The sequence below is a fragment of the Drosophila simulans genome, chromosome 2R, assembly GCF_016746395.2.
Source record: "Drosophila simulans strain w501 chromosome 2R, Prin_Dsim_3.1, whole genome shotgun sequence".
NCBI classification, from domain to species: Eukaryota; Metazoa; Arthropoda; class Insecta; order Diptera; family Drosophilidae; genus Drosophila; species Drosophila simulans.
The window spans coordinates 9,678,182-9,697,097 of record NC_052521.2 but is presented as its reverse complement, the minus strand read 5'-3'; the positions used below and the strand labels follow the sequence as shown (position 1 = coordinate 9,697,097).

The 18,916-nt window shown below is 45.9% G+C and overlaps 7 protein-coding genes and 1 long non-coding RNA gene across 10 annotated transcripts; 2 read left to right on the top strand and 6 right to left on the bottom strand.

Moving 5' to 3' along the window:
• Window positions 1–1,405: 1,405 nt before the first annotated feature.
• LOC27206163 lies at window positions 1,406–2,243 on the bottom strand. Of its 2 annotated transcripts, XM_039291976.2 has the most exons (2): window positions 1,796–2,243; window positions 1,406–1,732 (listed from the first exon to the last, which is right to left on the bottom strand). In XM_039291976.2, exons 1-2 carry the CDS (start codon window positions 2,012–2,014, stop codon window positions 1,556–1,558), a joined length of 396 nt encoding a protein of 131 aa, XP_039147910.1. In that variant the 5' UTR covers window positions 2,015–2,243; the 3' UTR covers window positions 1,406–1,555. The 2 variants fall into 2 exon arrangements, with proteins under 2 accessions (XP_039147910.1, XP_016027150.1); XM_016167894.3 differs by having other exon boundaries at window positions 1,406–2,222.
• A 2,955-nt stretch (window positions 2,244–5,198) lies between these two features.
• LOC6734140 lies at window positions 5,199–6,305 on the top strand. Its single transcript, XM_002081133.4, has 2 exons — window positions 5,199–6,119; window positions 6,181–6,305. Exons 1-2 carry the CDS (start codon window positions 5,502–5,504, stop codon window positions 6,265–6,267), a joined length of 705 nt encoding a protein of 234 aa, XP_002081169.1. The 5' UTR covers window positions 5,199–5,501; the 3' UTR covers window positions 6,268–6,305.
• Window positions 6,306–6,523: 218 nt separating this feature from the next.
• On the bottom strand, window positions 6,524–7,551 carry LOC6734139 (larval cuticle protein LCP-30). The gene is made up of 3 exons (XM_016167893.3): window positions 7,449–7,551; window positions 6,882–7,390; window positions 6,524–6,829 (listed from the first exon to the last, which is right to left on the bottom strand). Exons 1-3 carry the CDS (start codon window positions 7,464–7,466, stop codon window positions 6,577–6,579), a joined length of 780 nt encoding a protein of 259 aa, XP_016027149.1. The 5' UTR covers window positions 7,467–7,551; the 3' UTR covers window positions 6,524–6,576.
• Window positions 7,552–8,533: 982 nt separating this feature from the next.
• LOC6734138 (endocuticle structural glycoprotein ABD-4) lies at window positions 8,534–9,320 on the bottom strand. The gene is made up of 3 exons (XM_016167892.2): window positions 9,219–9,320; window positions 8,947–9,156; window positions 8,534–8,840 (listed from the first exon to the last, which is right to left on the bottom strand). The coding sequence occupies exons 1-3, from the start codon at window positions 9,228–9,230 to the stop codon at window positions 8,628–8,630; spliced, it is 435 nt and encodes a 144-aa protein (XP_016027148.1). The 5' UTR covers window positions 9,231–9,320; the 3' UTR covers window positions 8,534–8,627.
• A 922-nt stretch (window positions 9,321–10,242) lies between these two features.
• LOC6734137 (integumentary mucin C.1) lies at window positions 10,243–10,679 on the bottom strand. Its single transcript, XM_002081130.4, has one exon. The coding sequence runs from the start codon at window positions 10,566–10,568 to the stop codon at window positions 10,332–10,334; it is 237 nt and encodes a 78-aa protein (XP_002081166.1). The 5' UTR covers window positions 10,569–10,679; the 3' UTR covers window positions 10,243–10,331.
• Window positions 10,680–10,768: 89 nt separating this feature from the next.
• Window positions 10,769–14,385, bottom strand: LOC6734136 (endoplasmic reticulum metallopeptidase 1). Its single transcript, XM_016167891.3, has 12 exons — window positions 14,262–14,385; window positions 13,680–14,193; window positions 13,449–13,623; window positions 13,301–13,385; window positions 13,019–13,139; window positions 12,802–12,956; window positions 12,362–12,745; window positions 12,121–12,301; window positions 11,879–12,063; window positions 11,681–11,824; window positions 11,126–11,617; window positions 10,769–11,073 (listed from the first exon to the last, which is right to left on the bottom strand). Exons 1-12 carry the CDS (start codon window positions 14,283–14,285, stop codon window positions 10,906–10,908), a joined length of 2,628 nt encoding a protein of 875 aa, XP_016027147.1. The 5' UTR covers window positions 14,286–14,385; the 3' UTR covers window positions 10,769–10,905.
• On the top strand, window positions 12,145–15,495 carry LOC123327097. 2 transcript variants are annotated; one of them, XR_006541559.1, is made up of 3 exons: window positions 12,145–12,280; window positions 15,133–15,284; window positions 15,357–15,495. It is a non-coding gene; the product is annotated as an uncharacterized LOC123327097 (long non-coding RNA). The 2 variants fall into 2 exon arrangements; XR_006541558.1 differs by lacking the exon at window positions 12,145–12,280 and adding an exon at window positions 13,966–14,100.
• Window positions 15,022–18,785, bottom strand: LOC6734135 (endoplasmic reticulum metallopeptidase 1). The gene is made up of 11 exons (XM_002081128.4): window positions 17,898–18,785; window positions 17,668–17,842; window positions 17,527–17,611; window positions 17,264–17,384; window positions 17,041–17,195; window positions 16,595–16,978; window positions 16,354–16,534; window positions 16,115–16,299; window positions 15,913–16,056; window positions 15,341–15,847; window positions 15,022–15,278 (listed from the first exon to the last, which is right to left on the bottom strand). The coding sequence occupies exons 1-11, from the start codon at window positions 18,520–18,522 to the stop codon at window positions 15,111–15,113; spliced, it is 2,730 nt and encodes a 909-aa protein (XP_002081164.1). The 5' UTR covers window positions 18,523–18,785; the 3' UTR covers window positions 15,022–15,110.
• Between the last annotated feature and the right edge of the window lie 131 nt (window positions 18,786–18,916).

Sequence of the window (18,916 nt, the reverse complement as noted above, 5' to 3'; positions counted from 1 at the left end):
GACAACATCGCATCGCTGGCATCGCAGACTCGGATACCCAACTACCTGGAGGCACTCGGAAGCGCCATAAAAGTGCCGTAATGAAATCATAAATTACGCACCAGCGGAAATACAGCAAAACTGTGCAAACAATATAAATAAAATAAGAAACAATTCAGACAATGCGCACGCCACTCGCACTGCGAAATGCATTAATATCGGAACTGAAGCTGAAGATCGCATGGAGATGCGGATGGAGATGCGGATGGAGATGCGGATGAGGATGGGCTTTCGGTCTGGGGCTGGGTTTCGGGGCTCGCAGCATATGTATAACCGGAATCGGATGGAACCGGCACAAGAGAAATGTTGACAAAAACGAATTTAATTGTTTGTAGCAAACGTTGACACCGCGCCGGTTGACGGTGACAGCTTGGGGATCGGCTCGGAATGTGTCCTTAACAGTTAAGCGTCTTTAGATGCTGTCGAGATGCGAGATTATGGTTGCTAACTAGCAGCAGGAAGTGTGAAGGGGCCTATCCAAGTTTTAAAATATTTAAAAAGTGAATGCAGGTTTCGTTCCATTGGAATGATTTACATCTATAAGTAGAGTAGCCTATATGGTCTATACCTCTAATGCGTGTACTATCATATTAAAAAACAAGACAAGCTCGATTGTTTTCAGTGTATGGCGTAATGGAGAATGATTGCCAGTGCACAGTGCTGGCCATATGACGATTAATAATAGCCATCCACATAAACCGTGATTAAAACGCCGCGTCTTGTGACCGCCGAGTATCGAAGCACCGGACACCGGGCATCGGATGCTGGATACCGAGTACCGAGCACAAGTATCGATAATGCGTCACAGTCAGTGCACTCCAAAGGTCGTACGCTGAACCCAGATGCGGAGACCCAAGACGGGATCCAGTGCAGATCGGCCGGGCGGTGATCACTGATCACTGTCAGCCGAGCAGATCGTTGTGTGAATCACGGCGCGTGCTGTTATTGTTATATGTTCGGAGGCGTTTCGATTTCTGGCCTTTTGGCGATATCTATATGGGGGCATTCATTAAAGTCACAAATACTTAATAAGTATTTAAATAAAATGACTTTTTAATCAATTACAAGTTCGATTTGTGATGCTCGAACGCTTGGCACTTGATTTGCATGCTATTCGCATCAGATGTCACATCTTCACGCCGCAGGAGTGCTGCTGGTGTTATTTTATTAGTCCCGCTCAGAATATATAGTATATAGTATGTTTGGCATTGACCTTGAGTCCCGAACCCCAAACTTGCCAAATGTCACACTTTCTTCGATGCGTCACATTCCATGCAATATCCCATACGATCCGATCGGATCGGTCAAATGTAAATCTGTCAGGTATTTACGATCCATATCCAATGTCAGAACGAGTTTGTTTGGGTTTATTTGGTATCAGTGACTTTATTGACAAGGTTTCACCTTTGAAAACTGTCGCACATAAATCATTAATCTGCTTAAAACTATATTTGTGGCCTTAGAGAGTTCCATAGTTCCGGTAACTGGTAGAACACACCCCAAAAAGTGTCGCCGACTAGACGGGAAGAAGGATTTTGCCGCAGACCAGGGCCAATAAGATCAGCACGAACGGCAACCGGAAATTTGGTGACGATTGACTTCCTGTATTGCACAGTTCTCCGCGACAGTTGCAGTACATCATTCCATTCTCCTTCTTGCAGCCCTCCGGTAAGTCCATCAATCGATACATATCCTTCCAATCCTTCTCAATATAGACATGGTATATTTCCACCTGGGTGGCACAGCCTCGCCTCACCCTGATCCACTCATTTCCATTCACCATTGTGGTCAGCATGGTGGTCGAGCACATGGTTGAGTTCGGGCATTCTCGCACTCTTCCCGGCGAATTATCAGCAGAGCCGCACGACGTCTCCTGATCGGCACACTCGTAGCACCGGAGTGCCTCCGCAGTCGCCAGACCCGCGACCAGCCAGACCATGCAGATCCGTAGTGGGAGCTCAGATCCGCTGCCCATGATCTCCGGACGCACACTACCCAGCCAGCTAACGAAGTTGGAGGACTGCGATTAATGTGAAGAGTTTTTCGTATGTTCGAGTTTCAGTGATTAAGCCGGGGAATACACAACTGCACCAAGACCCAGCTGATATGCCAGCGAAATGCGAGTTTATCTCAAACGGCCATGTAGACTCTTGCTTTTGGAGGGCGTTTTCTCGCAGTGCTGTGAATTAGATCATTATGCTAGTAAAGCATGCTTTGCTCGCCGTGCGGTCACTGACGCAATCTCGGTGGCTCTCCAGCCCTGATCCGTTGCTCGTAGTAGCTATCACGAAAGTAAAGTAAAGTGTCTATGAAATGATTGTTATGCATTAATAATTCAATTAAAGAATCAGTTCTATAGAGACGCTGGTTCACAAGGCTTACATATAAGAAGCTTACTCAACTGAACTTTGATAAGCGAGTCGACCAAAAAGGCGACATTTTCGTTTCGGTTTAATCTTTAAGCACATAATGAATTTCTTATACATATTTGTATTATTTTTGACTCTTATGACTACATAAACAAATTCGTACTATGTATTTATCGTAGATCCCCTTCCTTTCAGTTTACTTTTTGGTATTTTGAACTAACATTCATTATGCTAAAGCATATAACATATACATAACATAAAATATAATTCGTATTCACTTCAAATATCTTAAATATATTTAATAACAATTTCTAGCTACCTCCGAATTTCCGCAACCGTTGGGGTGTTTAAGATGCTTTCCAGCAGATCGCAATCAGAAACTGCGTTATTTTTTCGGAATTCCTGTTTGGGATCTAGAGACCTCTCCGCCCGACTCCGCGCATGATTTACGGGAATCTTCACCTCCTAATTCTTCTGACCGTCTTTAGCATTTGGCGCACAACAATTGAAATCTTTATAGGCTGTGCATCCAAACAATGCCTATAAATTAGTCTCATTTTCGCGTGGGCTTTCGCACACATTTCGCTGTCATTGCTTCGAGAATCATTTTTCTCCTCTCAGATTGCGATTTTGTGCGTTTTTTTATTTTGCTTTGTTTATTCGACGATTTTGCTGTTAAGATTGCTCACCCGGTTTGCTTGGCAGGGAATTGTTTAATTATCATTTGCGCTCTTTTTGGTTTAATTAGTACACTTTGTGGCAGAGCGATGTCAGCTGCTGTGAGCGAATAAATCAGAATTGCACGTCTATAAATATTGGTAGCAGATGAAGCCAGTTTAGCCACCGAATAATGCCAATGGCAATAGATGGATCGCTTTTGGTAGCACCCGGCGCATTCACATTTTAATCGGCGCCATTAAGTACCTGCGATTTATGCCATTGACTGCTGGCCATTTGTTTTGCCCAAAACGGATTAATTTACAAAACGAAATTTTGCTGTAATTTAGTTGCACAAATGGCTGACTCGCCAACTGGAGCAAAGGCCCAGAAACAATGAAACAAATTACCAATCACCAATCACAATGAGTCGTAATTAGATACGGGTTGGCTGTATAATATCGAAATTCCAAAAACCTGGTACACACGATACACCTGGGACACTCGGAACACTTGGTCCACTAAATAACCCGAGTGTTGGCGGGTTCAAAGCTCTCGAATTATTATTGATCAATCCTGCACGGGTGGGCAACTCAGTTCCTCTCCTTGGCGATGCTAAGTAAAATCAATTTCAAAGCAATTTCATTGCGGCCCTTGTATGGGGGTCATAAAATAAATTTGTATATAAAAGGAAAAGTCGCGTGCAAATAAATTTCCAGGCTGACAAGTGCGAAAAAGAGAAATGTGATGTTATTTCACCAGGTATTTTCAAGATGAGATCAGCGCAATGGAATTTTGATATTTTTTTGACCAGCGGACTTCCACTTCCACAGAACTCCCTACTTTATCCATTAATGCCAGATAAATCCAGTTGGCTGGACCGCAGAATTATCGTTAAATATTTAACTGCAGGCGCCGTCTGCTGGCAACAAAGTATGTGGCTAAAATCAATTTATATATATGGCCGCGTATAGTTGCCAATTGTCAGTTGTAAGTGGTGATAATTTGCGCACTCGCATAAATTTGCGGCTCGAAGGACGATTTGTACGAAAAGTAATGGTTTGGCAGGGGGAGTATGTATTCAAACAAGATTAATTAATTACCCGCAAAACACCAAATTACGCACCATATTGCCAGGGGCAGTCTCACCTTATTTATTTCAGATGAATAATTTAAAATACTCGAAACAAACCAGACTCTACGAGTTACAAAAAGAGAGTGAGTGGCTGAGGAGGGGGAGCATTGCTAACCTGTTGGCTTATCAACAAGTTGCAATTTTAATAGAATTTTTAATTCCACTTCGATGATCCATCGATTGTCTGGAATCGATTAAGTGAGTGACCAGGGTTTCTTAACCCCATGAATCATGGAGCATCATTCACTTGAGTCACTTCCTTACCACGACTGAATAATCCAAATATGCGCAAGGTTCCGCCAGTTCAAGAGTTCGAATCGATAAACCTTGTTTTGGGGGCGTGGCTGCCTTTGATTTCTCACATCGTTTCAATATTCTAGAAACTCGGATCTACCGCGATGTTGTGATTACCAAAATCATCGGCTCTGACAATTGATTAATGGATATCGAATTGGATGCATTGATTGATTGACAGCCATTGTTGTTATTAATACGCATTAAAGCAAAACGGGCGTTTCATTGTTTATTATGCGGCTTAAATTTGATTTAAGCGACACTAATTACCTTTGATCCCATTGGATTTGCTGAAATGTAAACAAATTGAAACTCGTCTGGCCAATCGATCTTCGTTGAATGGAGCAGTTGAATGTCTTTTTCGGGGATCATCTCTTCTGGGTTCGGGAAGCTGATTCACAAATCGTTAAATCCACAGGTGAATGACTGCCGTGCATCGATTTAGTTCGGGTTTCTAAACAAGAGGCTAACATTTTGAAATAATAAAACAGAAATTATATCAATTCGTTGTTATGTTTAAACTAATTCAACATTTTAAATAACTTCTTCATGGGACTTCTTGAAAAGTGTTTCTTTTACAAACATGTTATCAATCAATCGTAGTATATCTTAATACACAACTAATTATGGTATTTAAACACAACTTCAATAATGCCATTTGTCTCCTGCAGATGTCGCCCCCAATTTTTGAACCGGCTCCTCGCGCCGACTTGCATCTCAGAAAGGTTAAAGGCGATCCGCTGCTACTGCCAATGCAAACTAGTTGCCCACTAAGTTGTTTCCAAATGGCTTGTTAGTATGCAAAGAATTCTAGACGGATGAGCTGATATCGATTCGCTAGCCACCGAATCAGCTCGCGTCGCGCCCATATTAAAGCCATATAAACAATCTCGTCTTGGGCGTAAAGACCGCGATTTATTATCCGCACAACAATCGTCGGCGGGGAGGCAAACTAAAATGGCCAGCGGGTGCATTGGGGTCGAGTCAGATGTAATCAAGTAGTCGATATGGACACACGCTTGCTGACTGCACTTTTGCTGATCGCGGCTTGCAAGGCCGAGGATCCAGATCTGGATCAGGATCAGGCGAAGATCACGTTTAAGCCGGGCCGATATGTCCCACGCCTTCACGGTGCCACGGGTTGGTATATTCCGGATGATAGTGGAAAGTACCGACACGATCCCAGGCCATATGACGGCGGCTACGGAGATCGTGGTGTTCCCTATGACTCCGATTTGAGCGGCATTTTCCGGAATGCCCAGCGCCAACTGGAGGCAAAGGTGCAGGAGGCCGGTGAAGGTCTATCCCTCGGTCCACGAGATCATCTACGATTCATGATCGACTTTAACTTCAATGGCACCGGCTGGCAGATAATCCAGTTTCAATGGGTGCGAGATGGCGACGAATCCCATCCAGACACCAAGGAGTACAGCTACTTGACGGAGAACAAGCTATGGGACACGGATCAGGCCTATGAGTACCAGGAGCCAGACGATGGCTGCCATATGAACTGTCAGCCGGAGACGGGGGAATACCAACTGCAAGCGGAGCCTGTTCAGGAGCCAGTGGAGCAGCCCACTCAGGAGCAGGAACCTTCAAGAACGAACATCAATTCAGAGCAGGATGTAAGTGGTCAAGAAAAGCTAAAATTTTAGAATTGTTAAGTAATGTATTGCTTTCCTTTAGCCTGGCAAGATTCATGACACCATCAATGAGGTCCTGGAGTACATACAACAACGAATCCTGCCTACATTGCCAATCAAAGGGGAGTAAGGTGGATTTAGAAACATTCAATAAATATTGAAAATAAATAAACAGTGTGATTTTTAATATCGAGGCGCTCAAATATTTCTGTATTTTCTGGAGTTTTAGCTCACAATTCAAATATATTACATTTGAAAAAACCATAATGACCTATTATAATGATTTATCATTCAATCTGGCATAATTAAACCAACACACTGACTTCGGAAATAGAATGTGAATAAATAAAAATAGTTGCTACCCTTGATTAAAACACCTTTATTCCTATGGCACATCAATTTATTCAATTTAAACTTTTTACATTTGTAAAATCCATATTTATTTCTTCGTCTTGGCATTTGCTTCCAAAAAGGCGAGTAACTTTTCCACATAGGGCGGTGGTGGTGGCGCCGTGGGCAGATGGGCGGCACTTGGCACAAAGCCATTGTCATCCGCCACATAGTCCACGCGGTAGAGGATGCCATCGGGCCCAGTGTACTCGTAGAATCCCTTGGAGCGTAGACCCTCCTCCTCGGTCAGCTTTTCAATGCGTCCACTTTCCTCGCCCAAGATGCCGTTCTCCGTTTCCCAACTAAAAAGCATGGTTTTAAAATGCGTCACATTGAATGTTACACAATACCCACAGATAGTGATAGCCATCCACCTCCACATCGTCTTCCTGGCGGATGATGGCCCATCCGTTGCCTCCTTCGCCAGTGCCACGTCCCTTGGGAAGATTGGCAGTTGGATCGGCAATAGCCGGCGGCGGTGCAGTGGTGGGTCTTGGTTGAGGTCTGGCTGAAGTTCTCGGCACTACAACTGCCGCTCCACCACCACCTGCCCCGGATCCACCACCACCACCGCCACCGCCGCCACCACCGCCTCCACCACCCCTGTTCTTGTCCCCAACATAGCGCCCTGCATCGCCGGAGTAATCCCCACCAGGACGATCGTCGTGCTTGTACTTGTTGTCCATGTGCACGTAGCGTCCATCGTTGCCGCCCGAGTATCGTCCATCGCCTCCACCGCGATAGCGTCCATCGTTACCGCCGCGGTAGCTCCCGTCTCCGGCACTCGCTCTTGTGGGCGGAGGACGATACCGACCATCGTTTTGGGCCAGAACGGCAGCCACAAAGGCTATAACTAGAACGATCTGCATTGGAATGCATATTGAATTTTGAGGTATCTAAGGTAAGGTAAGTCCAACTCACCGCTACGCGCAGCCACATCGTCGAAGATGAGCAATGAAAAGATCTAGCCGTCGGCCCCCAGCTTTATATCTTTCGGATGCAACCCCATACGCCCACATCTCTAAGCAGCATCCAGCATCCACTCCGAGTGCATTGCTGTGTCTAATTGCAACTGATCCGACCGGTGACTTGATCAATTAAGCGTCTTGGTTTACGATGCGATTAATTCATAATTTGTTGGAAGGCTGCTTTCCGATCTGATGGCTGAGCGATAGAAGCGATTCAATGGAGACATATTGCAGCGTTCTCCACCTGGAACAGCCGGCTGTTGAAACTTCTTGGAGGTACTACCACGATATTCGGACGTAGTCCACTCTTCAAAAGATTATGCAATTCCCAGCCACTTCAACTTCATTTATGCCAAATGCCTGAAACTAGGCAACATAATATTGCGTGCCCTGTAATGATCATTAGAGCTGAGTAAATGGATAAATGGATTGGATTCTTTCCGTTTGGAATAGAGTAACTGACTAGCTGAAGAAAAGATTATATATTAAGTCTACTATGAGTTTAATGATTTCCATTTAATATAATATTAATCACATGAACAGCATGATTAGATTGGCCTATATCATACATCAAATATGAAAATCTACGGAAAAGTTATGTATTTTATTTCTTTTTTTTTTTACTTTCTTCAGTTAGTTTGGTGAGTTGAACTTAAGACTTTGCAAATCTTATCTAGAAAAATCAGGCTATTTTACTATCCCCCTCATTAACGAACAAGTATGAAGAAGGTTTTCCCGAACACATGCGCCCAGCCCATAAAATCAGAATATTCAGTACATATTTTGATTCACAGTGGTAAGGTCAAGGAATTGGACCCAAGTGAGTTAAATCTTATCTAAATAAGGGCAATTTCCAATATTTTTACTACCGTATAAGAAATCGATTCAAACGCGAAAGTAAATTGGAAGTCCATACATTAGTTTAGATCGCAAGACGTCATCGTTTGATTGCATATCTGCCACTTGATTAAGTCTACTAAAGCCAGTATTAAATTCCTCAACTAAATCATTTGCTAATCATTGAAAATCCACTATGCATTTGTTGTTGTATGGCCAGTTTTATTGTTCATTCGCACACGTTTTGTAATTGAGTAGAACCAGGTAATTCGATTGTAGAAGTCGAGGTGGATACCTAACCACGTCGGTTGTTGAACCCACCGGGCTGCTCTTGCGGCGGCGGCGGAGCGGTGGCCAAGTAGGCCAATGCCTTCTGGATCGCAGGCGGGATGGGTGGCGGCGTGGGCAGGTGGTCGCCCTGCGGCTGGAAGCCATTCTCGTCCGCCAGATAGGTTATCCGAATCGGAATGCCCTCGGGTGAGGTGTACGAGAAGGAGCCCTGCGCAACCTTTGGAGCGGTAAAAGGGCAAATGCAAGTTAGTGGCAGTTCGTTTGGCCAACTGGTAGCCGGAAAATGCCAGCCACGACTGTGGATGGAGTTCCCCTACACCCACCTGGCCGGCATTATCGGTGCCTGGATTCTTGAGGTAGCCCTCCTCCTCGGCGTTGATCCCATTGCCCGTCTCGTACAGATACTTGTAGGAGCCATCGAAGTTGACCTCCTGCTCCTGTCTGATGATGGGAATGGGTTCTCCCGGCGCCTGTCCTCTCACTTGGGGCCTGGCCTGGGCCAAGCTGAGCAGCAGGGCTGCTATGAAGATCAGCTAAAAGCACACGGATGCGATATCAGCATGGAGTATCCTAAAGTTTATCTCTTCCACCTTACTGTGTATTGCATGTCGAACCGAACTGTATCCTGTGATCCTGGGTGATGGTCGTCTGGTCCGACTCCGTCTCGATCCGTTACTGTGGCCAACAGAGGCGACTCTTTGCATATTTATACCAAATCGCTTGAACTTTTGCACACAGACACTATTGCAGCTGGAGATTAACGAGTGAACGCCTAGCATTTTGAAGACCCGCCGATCGGAAGCCTCTTTTAGGTGGCTCTTGTCGGAGGCCAATACCATCTCCCATGGAGCGCAAATGAACCGAACCGGACCGGGCCGAATCGAATCGAATCCACCCACAAGTGCACGACCCATCCGATTTGCTGCAATTTGTCGAATGAGTTGTCTACATGACAGCCACAGTGGGGACTCTACTTTACTATTGGAACAAACAAAAATATAGTTAAATAATAGTCGCAGCATTAAGTTGTTATGCTGGAAGTTGTCATCAGTAAAGTTGCATCGTCAATAGCTTGCTGACCTAATACTATTAACTATCCTCGCTAGCCATCGCCCACTGTGCACCTGTATTGCGAGGGGCGTTGGAGGCATTATGATCATCTCGGATCGTGTTGAACATGACCAGCTTGGCATTCATAACTCTTCCTCGGCAGCGTGAGAGGAATAGGGACAGACTGATGCATTCCTACATCAATTTGTCAGCGCAGTCATTAGACATTTGAGTCAACCGCTTGATGATCATCATTGGCGGGATTATGACTGCCACCTGACCATGATCATGTCTGGCTGGCCAACTGACTTACTCGCCAGCTAACTGAATGTGGCAAGTGCCGCTTGACCTTTGCGGCAGCCGGGCAGATGTTTCTTGAACAGGTCCGGCCAAAAGGCGGTAATGACTGGGCCGGGGCGTTCCGTTGCCAGTTGAGCAAATGTCAGTTACCGCCGAAGTGGAGGTGGAGATGGAAGTGGAAGTGAAGCCCCAAATGTCCCACCGCCCAATGCTACGTGAGATGGTTTACTTCGATTGCGGTATTGTGTGAAAGCAAGAGACGGCGCTTGTTTGTTTTTTGGTATTTGGTGTTTTTATTTGGCTATTCAGGTGATGAGGATCGTGTCAAGTGGCAGCATCGTGGATCGGATGGGCGGCTCTATCCGGACTTCTTGTTGAACAGCAGGGACAGGAGCTGCTGCTTGATGGGCTTGGTGGTTGTGGTGTCCGTGGTGTAGGTGTAGGTGGGGTAGGACGGGGAGGTTGTATAGGTGTACGTCGTCGTCGTGGGCGAAGAAGGCGTTGTGGTAGTGCTGGTTGGGGGTGTAGTTGGGGTAGATGCCATTGCGATGGCCAGGACAGCGGAGAAGCAGACGAGGACAGCGAAGAACTTCATGTTGATTGGATTTGTTGGGCTTTTGGGATTGCTGGCTGGCTGTTGCTTATCGACGGAAGAGCTGCTGAACTCTGAGTGTGTCTTTCGCTGGTCCAGTCCACACTATTTATACCCACATTTTGACTGGAGCCGTCGTAGTATGCCCTGTAATGTTTGCACAAATGGTTCCTTAACCGTTTGCTACATTGCTTGCTCTTCCCCCACCAATGTTGACCGAGCAACTCATTGTGAAATGCATCCAATGTTTGACCCCCTTCCATTTTCCGAAAAATAAAAGTTTTTCGGCTTGGGAGTGTCAATGACTTGGTATTCTTATTAGCTTATTCTTATTACTATCCTAGAATATATGCCGTTCGTAGCTACTGGGCCACTCCATCGAGAAGGCAAAGTCCGGAAGTGTGGCCAGGAACTCCTGGCTCAGTGCATCCCGCTTGTCATGTGGACTGACATAGTGCCCAGAGACGCCCATCTCGAAGACGGGTTCATCGAAGTTGCCATCGTCCTTCTAAGAATCAATTAGTTAGTATGGTTATTAGAACAACCCATTAAATACACACAGAAAGCTCCACGAAGAATTCGATGGGAGTGTTATCAATGCCGTAGGTTAACATGACCTCCAGAGGAGGCCTGTAAGTGGCCGGATTATCCAGCATTGCGGGGGCAAACGTCCATCGGAGTAGTTTTACACCATCCAGTGGCTTGAAGAATAGACCCATATTGGGCGGACCAGTCAGCCGGAACTCATAGCGCACCTGATAGCCACCGGACAGAACTGTCTTGCTAAGGAACTCCAAGACCGTTGGATATGGCAGTTCTACGGGCTCTTCTCGAGCAAGCCAAAGTGCATGCTTCCGGGCACTACAATATCGGTAGCAGGGAATACCGCACATCAGCTCGGAGTCGCAATCCTCGCCCAGGCGTACCAGGTTGGTCAGGTTCATGTGATCGCGGAGAGGTGCCTCTTTGTTTCGATCCCCCAGATGGAAGTAGTAGCCAGAATCCTCGAGGCTAACAGAACCATTGTACTCGAAAAATTTGCGATGCACTTGCTGTTCCGACAAAGAATCGAACTTAGACATCTTTCTAATGATGCTCATTAGTGTTCCACTCACCATGAAGTCGGCACGCATGACATTCGTTTTGGGCCGGTACGGGAATCCAACATCGGAGACGGTAATCATGCAGAAAATGAACATGACCAGTGCCAGACCACCCAGCATGCAGTTCGGACGCCGAAAGACATTGATTAGGGGCGCCTAAGTGGAACTGATTAATAGTAAGTAGTAAATAGATGTGTATAACTATCTTACAGCAAAGGATAACGCCAGAATTGTGCCAAAACCACAAAGGGCGCCGATTAGTATATCCGGATTGGTGGAGACCCCAAAGCGACCAGTCATCGGAATGAGAATAAGTATGAACATGTGAAACAAGTAGGCGTGGTAAATGAAGGGTATAATCTGGAAAACTATCAGCACCAGGGACCACAGATAGCCTAAAGTAGTAGCATTAATCATTAGAAGTTTCCCACGAATATATAAAGCTAACTTACCGCGACAATGGAGACGGGTCAATAGGTTAATGATTAGTGCAGCAACGTAGAAAATAAGAGAGATCAGGAATAGATAGGCACTACGGTATTTAAGCGCCGTTGCACCCAAACACAAGATGGCCAACAGGACACAGTTCGCGTGACCCACAATATGCAAGTAGTAAGTATGGGGGATCTTCTTCTGCAGAGGATAGCTTAGTATAACAAAATATTTAAATAATTAATTAATTACTACACTTACACACTTCTTATGCGTCAAGTAGAGGGTCATTGGCAGCACAAGACCAATAACCGATGGACAAATGTAGAGGCCAATGACCAGCCAGCTGTTGCTAAAATAGGTCAACGTTCTATTTCCCCAATCATAGAAGGTGGCCATCAGCAGGGGGAAGGCCACGGCGAGTAGCACACCAGCAAGGGCTAGCAGGAATAGGAGTCCAAAGACGCCGGCATAGGTGCCCATACTCTGGCCAGTAACCCGTGACATTCGCCATAACGAGAGGCAGACCAGCAAAATGGCACCGAACGAGAAGGAGAGATTCAGGGCCAAACTAGTCGACTCCTGGTAATGGACAAAGAACAGTCCAATGAAGTCGAAGAATACTGCATGTCCCGACGCGTGTGCCTGTTGAATGATTACTATGAGAAATGGACGAAAGCCACTCGAAAGATGAAACCCACCCCTGTGTCGTACATTTCCTCGGCACTTGAAATACTCCATACCAGGGCCAGTAAATTGTCGCCGGAATTCTGCAGGGAGTCGAGACTTATCACCGCGTATCGATCGAATTTCGTGTGATAGACGAATCCATTGTACACGCCGGCCATGTCCAAGCCTGGAAGAGAAGAGTTCTTGAGTATGGTGCTCGAATAGGATATTCTCCCCCTAGATTCCCACCTGGCACAACTCCAAAGTCCCGAAAGATCCGGAAATCGGTATCCGATGGTATGATACCAGCCTCGAACATCTCCTCGGCCGTTGTGGTGGCGAACGGGTGCGGGGCACTGTTTCTGTAATGCTATGATAAGGCGGAAGATTAGATTAATTGATCAGCAGCCAGACGGGTGATATAGCAGCCCCCATATCGGAAATGCGATCAGAGCATTCCCAAATATATGAATCACCAATGGCGTTGCCGACTTTCGGGGGGTTTTTAGCTGCACAAACATAGGAACTTACCTCCATCAGCCAGGGATGATTGGGACCGCCCTGGAAGAGCAGATCACGCCCACCAGCACCAGCGGAATCCAAGTTCAGCAGAGCCCTGTTTGGATAGCGAAAAGCGGGTTAGAGATTCCTGGGATCTCAGCCTGAGGCTCAAACTCACTTGCAGTTAGCAGCCCATCTGTGCTGCGTGATGAACCCATGTGATCCCTGCATTGGCTGCTCCTCGGCACCATTGAAAAGGAATATAATCGGATGCAGGAAGGGATTCCCTGAAACGGCGACCAGACGCAGTACCTCCATCATTACCACAACCATGGCAGCGTCATCTCCGGCACCTGTGGACAATAGTTATTGAAGGCCTATCCCAAATGTAGTCCACCATTAGACTCACCAGGTGAACCCGGTTTGGTATCGTAGTGACTATTGACCAAAAGGTAGGAGGTGCTATTGGAGCTCTTGGTACTCAGTCTAACGATCACATTCTGCACACCCTGATAGTGATTCGTTAGGCCTTTGATCAAGTAGGACCCGGATGCTCGTTGCACCTCTACCTCCATTTCATAGACATCGTCTCGCAGCACCTGGCGCACTTTTTCGATTTCAGCGAGCAGCAAATTCACAACGTTGACTTCATTATCAACATCACCCACCACACGGGGTCCCAGTCGACTAATTTTCAGCAGTATTTCCTGAGCTCTCTCGGCCACGAACTGTCCCGGCTTATCCGCCTCCTCGGAGATCTTGATTCCGGTGGGCAAGGCCTGGAAAAGTGGGTAGATGACGGCGAAGAAGAGCCCCACCCAGAACAGTAGGTAGGTGGGTGCAAAGTACCAGGAATACTGCTTGCAACGGATCTTGTCCTCGTCCACCTCGATTATCAGGTTCTCAGATCCCGAAAGGGACGTCTGTTGTAAGGGGGGAATATTATAAATGATCTCTCCTAAACGAGTAAATTCAGTCCAAAAAACCACACCTTGCCATCCCTAGTGGCTCCCATTTTTTTAACTTTTGAAGAGATTCGAGAACCGTCCAAGCAAGAGCACCTTCCACGACTCCCGACGCACGACTAACTCGCCGGACATCTCCATCCGCAATTTAAAGTTGCGGCTCGGGTTTATGGTGCGATATGGTTGATATCTTCAGCATAGTATAAAGATATTCGATATTTATGGCGTAATGGCGCGTGTTATTCACGCTTTCGTATCAGCATGCGTACATAGCGAACACAACTTTCGTCTATGCCATCGATAAATTGGAAACCCAGCGAAACTTGTGAGGCCCTCGAGGGGCCAACGACGTGATTACCCAAAGCAAACCCAACCAAACCAAACCAATCCAAAATCATAACCGCTGACTTTGCCCCATATTGTAATCGCACTTGTTGACTATTGCGGATTTATGCATTTATTGTCTCGCATCTGGTTGACAGTGGAAAAAGCTAGGGCTGCAATTTCCGCTCCTTTCAGTTATAATACCAAACCTTAGTTGGCCCAAAAAGCCGTCTTATTGAAAAGGAAGGACTTCTGTGGTAGTCATCAAAATATTTGGTATAATAGTCCGCAAAGTTAGCGAAATGTGTTTACTCATGTCAATATCATAAATGTGATTTGGTCAAATTTCGCCTTTCGTTGAAACTAGGTAGTTAGTAACAGCTATTATTTTTATCGTAAGCAATTTTATAACGTTAATTTGCTATCCAAAGAGCTGAGATAAATATTCCATAACTTTCCTAAGTAAATAACATAACTGTTCAGAAATGAGCCACATACTTTCATTATTGATTTTATTTTACAAATCTTAATACTATGTAAGTTGATCTATCTCAGAATATGTATCTTTCATAGGAACTTGGCCACTCCATGGGATGGGCAAAGTCCGGCAGATCTTCAATGAATTTTCGGGTCGTCGCATCGCGTTTACTCAGATGACTCATATAGTGTCCAGAGATACCCAGCTCCACCACTGGCCCGTCAAAGTTGCCATCGTCCTTCTGCAAGTACAAATATATAATATATTTGTGTATTAATTTAAACTTATTATATTGCTACTAACTGTCATTTCGAAAAAGAATTCCACAGGCGAATTGTCGCTGCCATAGCCGAAGAATATGTGATATGGCGGCTTGTAGACCGATGGATTGTCCAGCATTCCCTTGAGGAACGACCAGCTGAGCATCCTTACTCCATCCCGAGGCTGTACAAAGAAACTCATCCTAGGCGGCCCCGATGACACTTCAAAGTAGTATCGAGCCCTAGGAGCAGACCCAGTTCCCAATACAGTCTTGTTCAGGAATTGCAAAACCGGAGTACCGGGCAAATCGACGGGCTCATCCCTAGGTAACCAACGGGCATCCTTCACGGCGGAGCACCAGCGGTGGTTAAAGCACGGCAAGCCGCAAAACATCTCGGTTTCGCAGTAGTCATCAACGCGCGTAATTCCAGTTAGATTGATCTTATCCAGCAGAGGATTCTCAAAGCGCCTGTCCTGCAAGTCGAAGTAGTAACCACTGTCCTCCAGGCTAATTGAACCGTCGAACTCGTAAAACTTGCGATGTACCTCCTAGAAACGCAGGAAAGCTCAAATATTACAAGAAGGCCTATAATCTCCTCCTCCATTTGACTCACCAAAAAGTGGAGACGCATCACGTTCGTTGTGGGGCGATATGGAAAGCCCACATCCGAAACAGAAATCATGCAGAAAATGAACATAACCAATGTCAATCCTCCAACCATGGCCTTTGGTCGCCGGAAGAGATTCAACAGAGGAGCCTAAAACGATTTGTGTGTCTACACCTAATGTTCTCTCACAGGAATAGCAGATCCCTACCAGAAACACCATTGCCAGAATAGAGCCCAGTGCGCACTCCAAGGAGATCAATAAATCGGGATTAGCATCCATGCCCTTGCGACTCGTCATCGGAATGGTGATAACCAGAAGAGCATGGAACAGGTAGGTGAAGTACAGATAGGGAAGTATCTGGCAAACACAGAGCACCAGAGCCCAAAGATAGCCTAAATGAGACGAACGGGTATCATTAAAGCACTTTTATCTCATTCCGTTCTTACCTTTATCATGAAGTCGAGTAGCCAGGTTGATGATCAAAGCTCCCAAGTAGAAGAATACACACATCATAAAGAGATACGCAGTGCGAATACCTACGATGGTTAGTAGAATGCACAGCACAGCCATGAAAACACAGTAGGCATGTCCCACGATCTGTAGGTGATAGGTGTGCGGTATCTTCTCCTGAGAAGAAAGGGAAAGTGTTCATCTGTAAGTTGGGAAAGGAAGTTCCGGGTCACTTACGCTGGGTCTCAGGGACAAGTAGAGAGTCGCAGGCAGAACTAGGCCAATAATAGAGGGGCAGATGAAGAGACCAATGACCAGCCAGCTGTTGCTGAAGTACGTCATCGTGCGATCGCCGGCATCGTAGAACACAGACATCAGCAATGGAAAGCCGAGGGCCAGCAAGAAACCCAGAATGGCGAGAAGGAACTGCAACCCGAAGGCGCGTGCGTAGGTGCCCAATCTCCGATCCGTGACCCTGGCCATGCGCCACAAGGAAAGGCATATAACCAGAATGGCGCCCAGCGAGAACGAGATATTAAGAGCTGTGCCAGTTGACTCCGTATAGTAAACGAAGAAAAGACCCAGATAGTCGAAGAACACAGAGTGACCCTCGGAATGAGCCTATTGAAAGGTAATTAGATGTACAAGGTATCAAGATTACCATTTGGGGAACCATTTCCTACCTCTGTATCGTACATTTCCTCCGCATTGGATATACTGCGGACCAAAGAAAGCACATTATCGCCAGTGTTTTGCAGAGCACCTCGTGAAATAACCTTGTAGCGATCGAACTTGGTGTGATATACGAAACCATTGTAGCAACCAGCCATGTCCAGACCTGGATCGAAGTATATAGATCGATATGTAGAAACTGGTGCAATACACCTAGCTATATGGGTCACCCACCTGGCACTGGGCCAAAGTCACGGAAGATACGGAAATCTGTGTCGGACGGTATCAGATCCGCCTGGAAGATTTCCTCGGCCATTGTCGTGGCAAAGGGATGCTTGGCACTCTTTTTGTATTGCTAATGTGAAATAGAAAACGATTTTTATTGGATATCGGTTCGTAAATGGCGATAAGATAGGCGCGCCTGTAAATGCGCTTTCATAGCTTTATGGCTCGGTCATTAAGATAAAATTCAAGTGGAATGCGCGATTTAGACTTGCCTTCATTAGCCAGGGATGGTTGGGACCCCCCTGGAAGAGAATTTCACGACCACCAGCTCCGGCCGAATCCAGGTTGACTAACGCCCTGATTTGGAATTACCACATTATCAGTTGCCATGGAAGTTGTAATAGTTCACTCACTTGCAGTTCGCCGACCATCGATGGTTGGATATAAACGAGTGTGAACCATGGAAGGGCTGCTCCTCAGCGCCATTGAACAGGAATACTATTGGGTGCAGAAAGGGCTCCTCGGACGTGGCCATTAAGCGGAGTGTCTCCAGCATGGTCACAACCATCAACTCAGCATCACCAGTTCCTACAGAGAACATAGCATTGAATCCTTAGTTTGATAGATAACTTGGATTACCTACCCACACTGCTGGGCTTGGAGTCGTAATGACTATTGACCAATAGGTATGAGGTGCTGTTGGAACTCTTGGAACTCAGTTTCACCACCACATTTTGAATGCCCTGGTACATGTTAATCATTTGCCAATGAAGAAAAGAACCACTAGAGCGCTGTACATCCACCTCCATATCATAGAGATCGCTTCTCATCTCGTCCCGCACTTTTGATATCTCGCCAAGCAAAAACTGAACCATTTCCACCTCCGTCACGTAATCCCCCGCTATCTTGGGGCCCATAAGATCCAGCCGGATCAGTATGCTCTCCGCCCGCTGGGCCACAAAGGTGCCCGGTAAGTTGGCCTCCTCCTCTATCTTGACTCCAGTGGGCAGGTGGTTAAACAGTGGATAGCACACTGCGAAGAATAGTCCGACCCAGAAGAGCAAGTATGCTGGTGAGTAGTACCATTCCAGTTGCTCAGAGAATCTGGACTTTTGCTTCAATTCGATCAGCGTAACATTGCTGCAGCCCTCCTCAGGATCTATCCCTCCGGTAACCAATTGCAGGGTATTTTTTTTGTTCTCAGTGTACGATGTTTCCGAGTGCTCCGAAAGCTTATCCTCTTCAAAACCTCCATTGTGCTTCTCCATATCGCCGGCGTACTGCGTTTATCAGCATCAAATCACAACGAGGAACCGCACGCGACTGAGCAAAAAACTCTCCGTGCTTATCAAATTTAAACCTTTTGATGGCTGCTTGGGGATTGATATCCAACTTGCAGCCCACAAGTCCCAGTATATTTATGATGCCCATTATAATCAATTTTATAATCTTCCTGGAGTCAAAGTCTTCTGCAATCTTCATAAAGTGATTTAGTTTTATACCGCGGCATCTGAATAGTGCTGCCTAGAGATGTGCATCAAGAATATGGATTCGTAATAACATAAATGTCAAATTACTTTGTTTTTCATCATAGCAAAACATTATCACATAGAGATTAAAATCTAAAATTTAATGCATTTCAATTACCAAATTAGGGATACT

Coding starts and splice junctions, on each gene's coding strand:
- LOC27206163 (XM_016167894.3), bottom strand. CDS start 2,014: ATGGGCAGCGGATCTGAGCTCCCACTACGGATCTGCATGGTCTGGCTG.
- LOC6734140 (XM_002081133.4), top strand. CDS start 5,502: ATGGACACACGCTTGCTGACTGCACTTTTGCTGATCGCGGCTTGCAAG. Junction 6,120..6,180: donor ACATCAATTCAGAGCAGGAT/GTAAGTGGTCAA, acceptor GCTTTCCTTTAG/CCTGGCAAGATTCATGACAC.
- LOC6734139 (XM_016167893.3), bottom strand. Junction 6,830..6,881: donor GTGGATGGCTATCACTATCT/GTGGGTATTGTG, acceptor CATGCTTTTTAG/TTGGGAAACGGAGAACGGCA.
- LOC6734138 (XM_016167892.2), bottom strand. Junction 8,841..8,946: donor GCACCGATAATGCCGGCCAG/GTGGGTGTAGGG, acceptor ACCGCTCCAAAG/GTTGCGCAGGGCTCCTTCTC.
- LOC6734137 (XM_002081130.4), bottom strand. CDS start 10,568: ATGAAGTTCTTCGCTGTCCTCGTCTGCTTCTCCGCTGTCCTGGCCATC.
- LOC6734136 (XM_016167891.3), bottom strand. CDS start 14,285: ATGGGAGCCACTAGGGATGGCAAG. Junction 13,624..13,679: donor TACCAAACCGGGTTCACCTG/GTGAGTCTAATG, acceptor TATTGTCCACAG/GTGCCGGAGATGACGCTGCC. Junction 12,957..13,018: donor GGACTTTGGAGTTGTGCCAG/GTGGGAATCTAG, acceptor CTTCTCTTCCAG/GCTTGGACATGGCCGGCGTG.
- LOC6734135 (XM_002081128.4), bottom strand. CDS start 18,522: ATGGAGAAGCACAATGGAGGTTTTGAAGAGGATAAGCTTTCGGAGCAC. Junction 16,535..16,594: donor ACTTGTCCCTGAGACCCAGC/GTAAGTGACCCG, acceptor CTTTCTTCTCAG/GAGAAGATACCGCACACCTA. Junction 16,300..16,353: donor TACTCGACTTCATGATAAAG/GTAAGAACGGAA, acceptor CGTCTCATTTAG/GCTATCTTTGGGCTCTGGTG.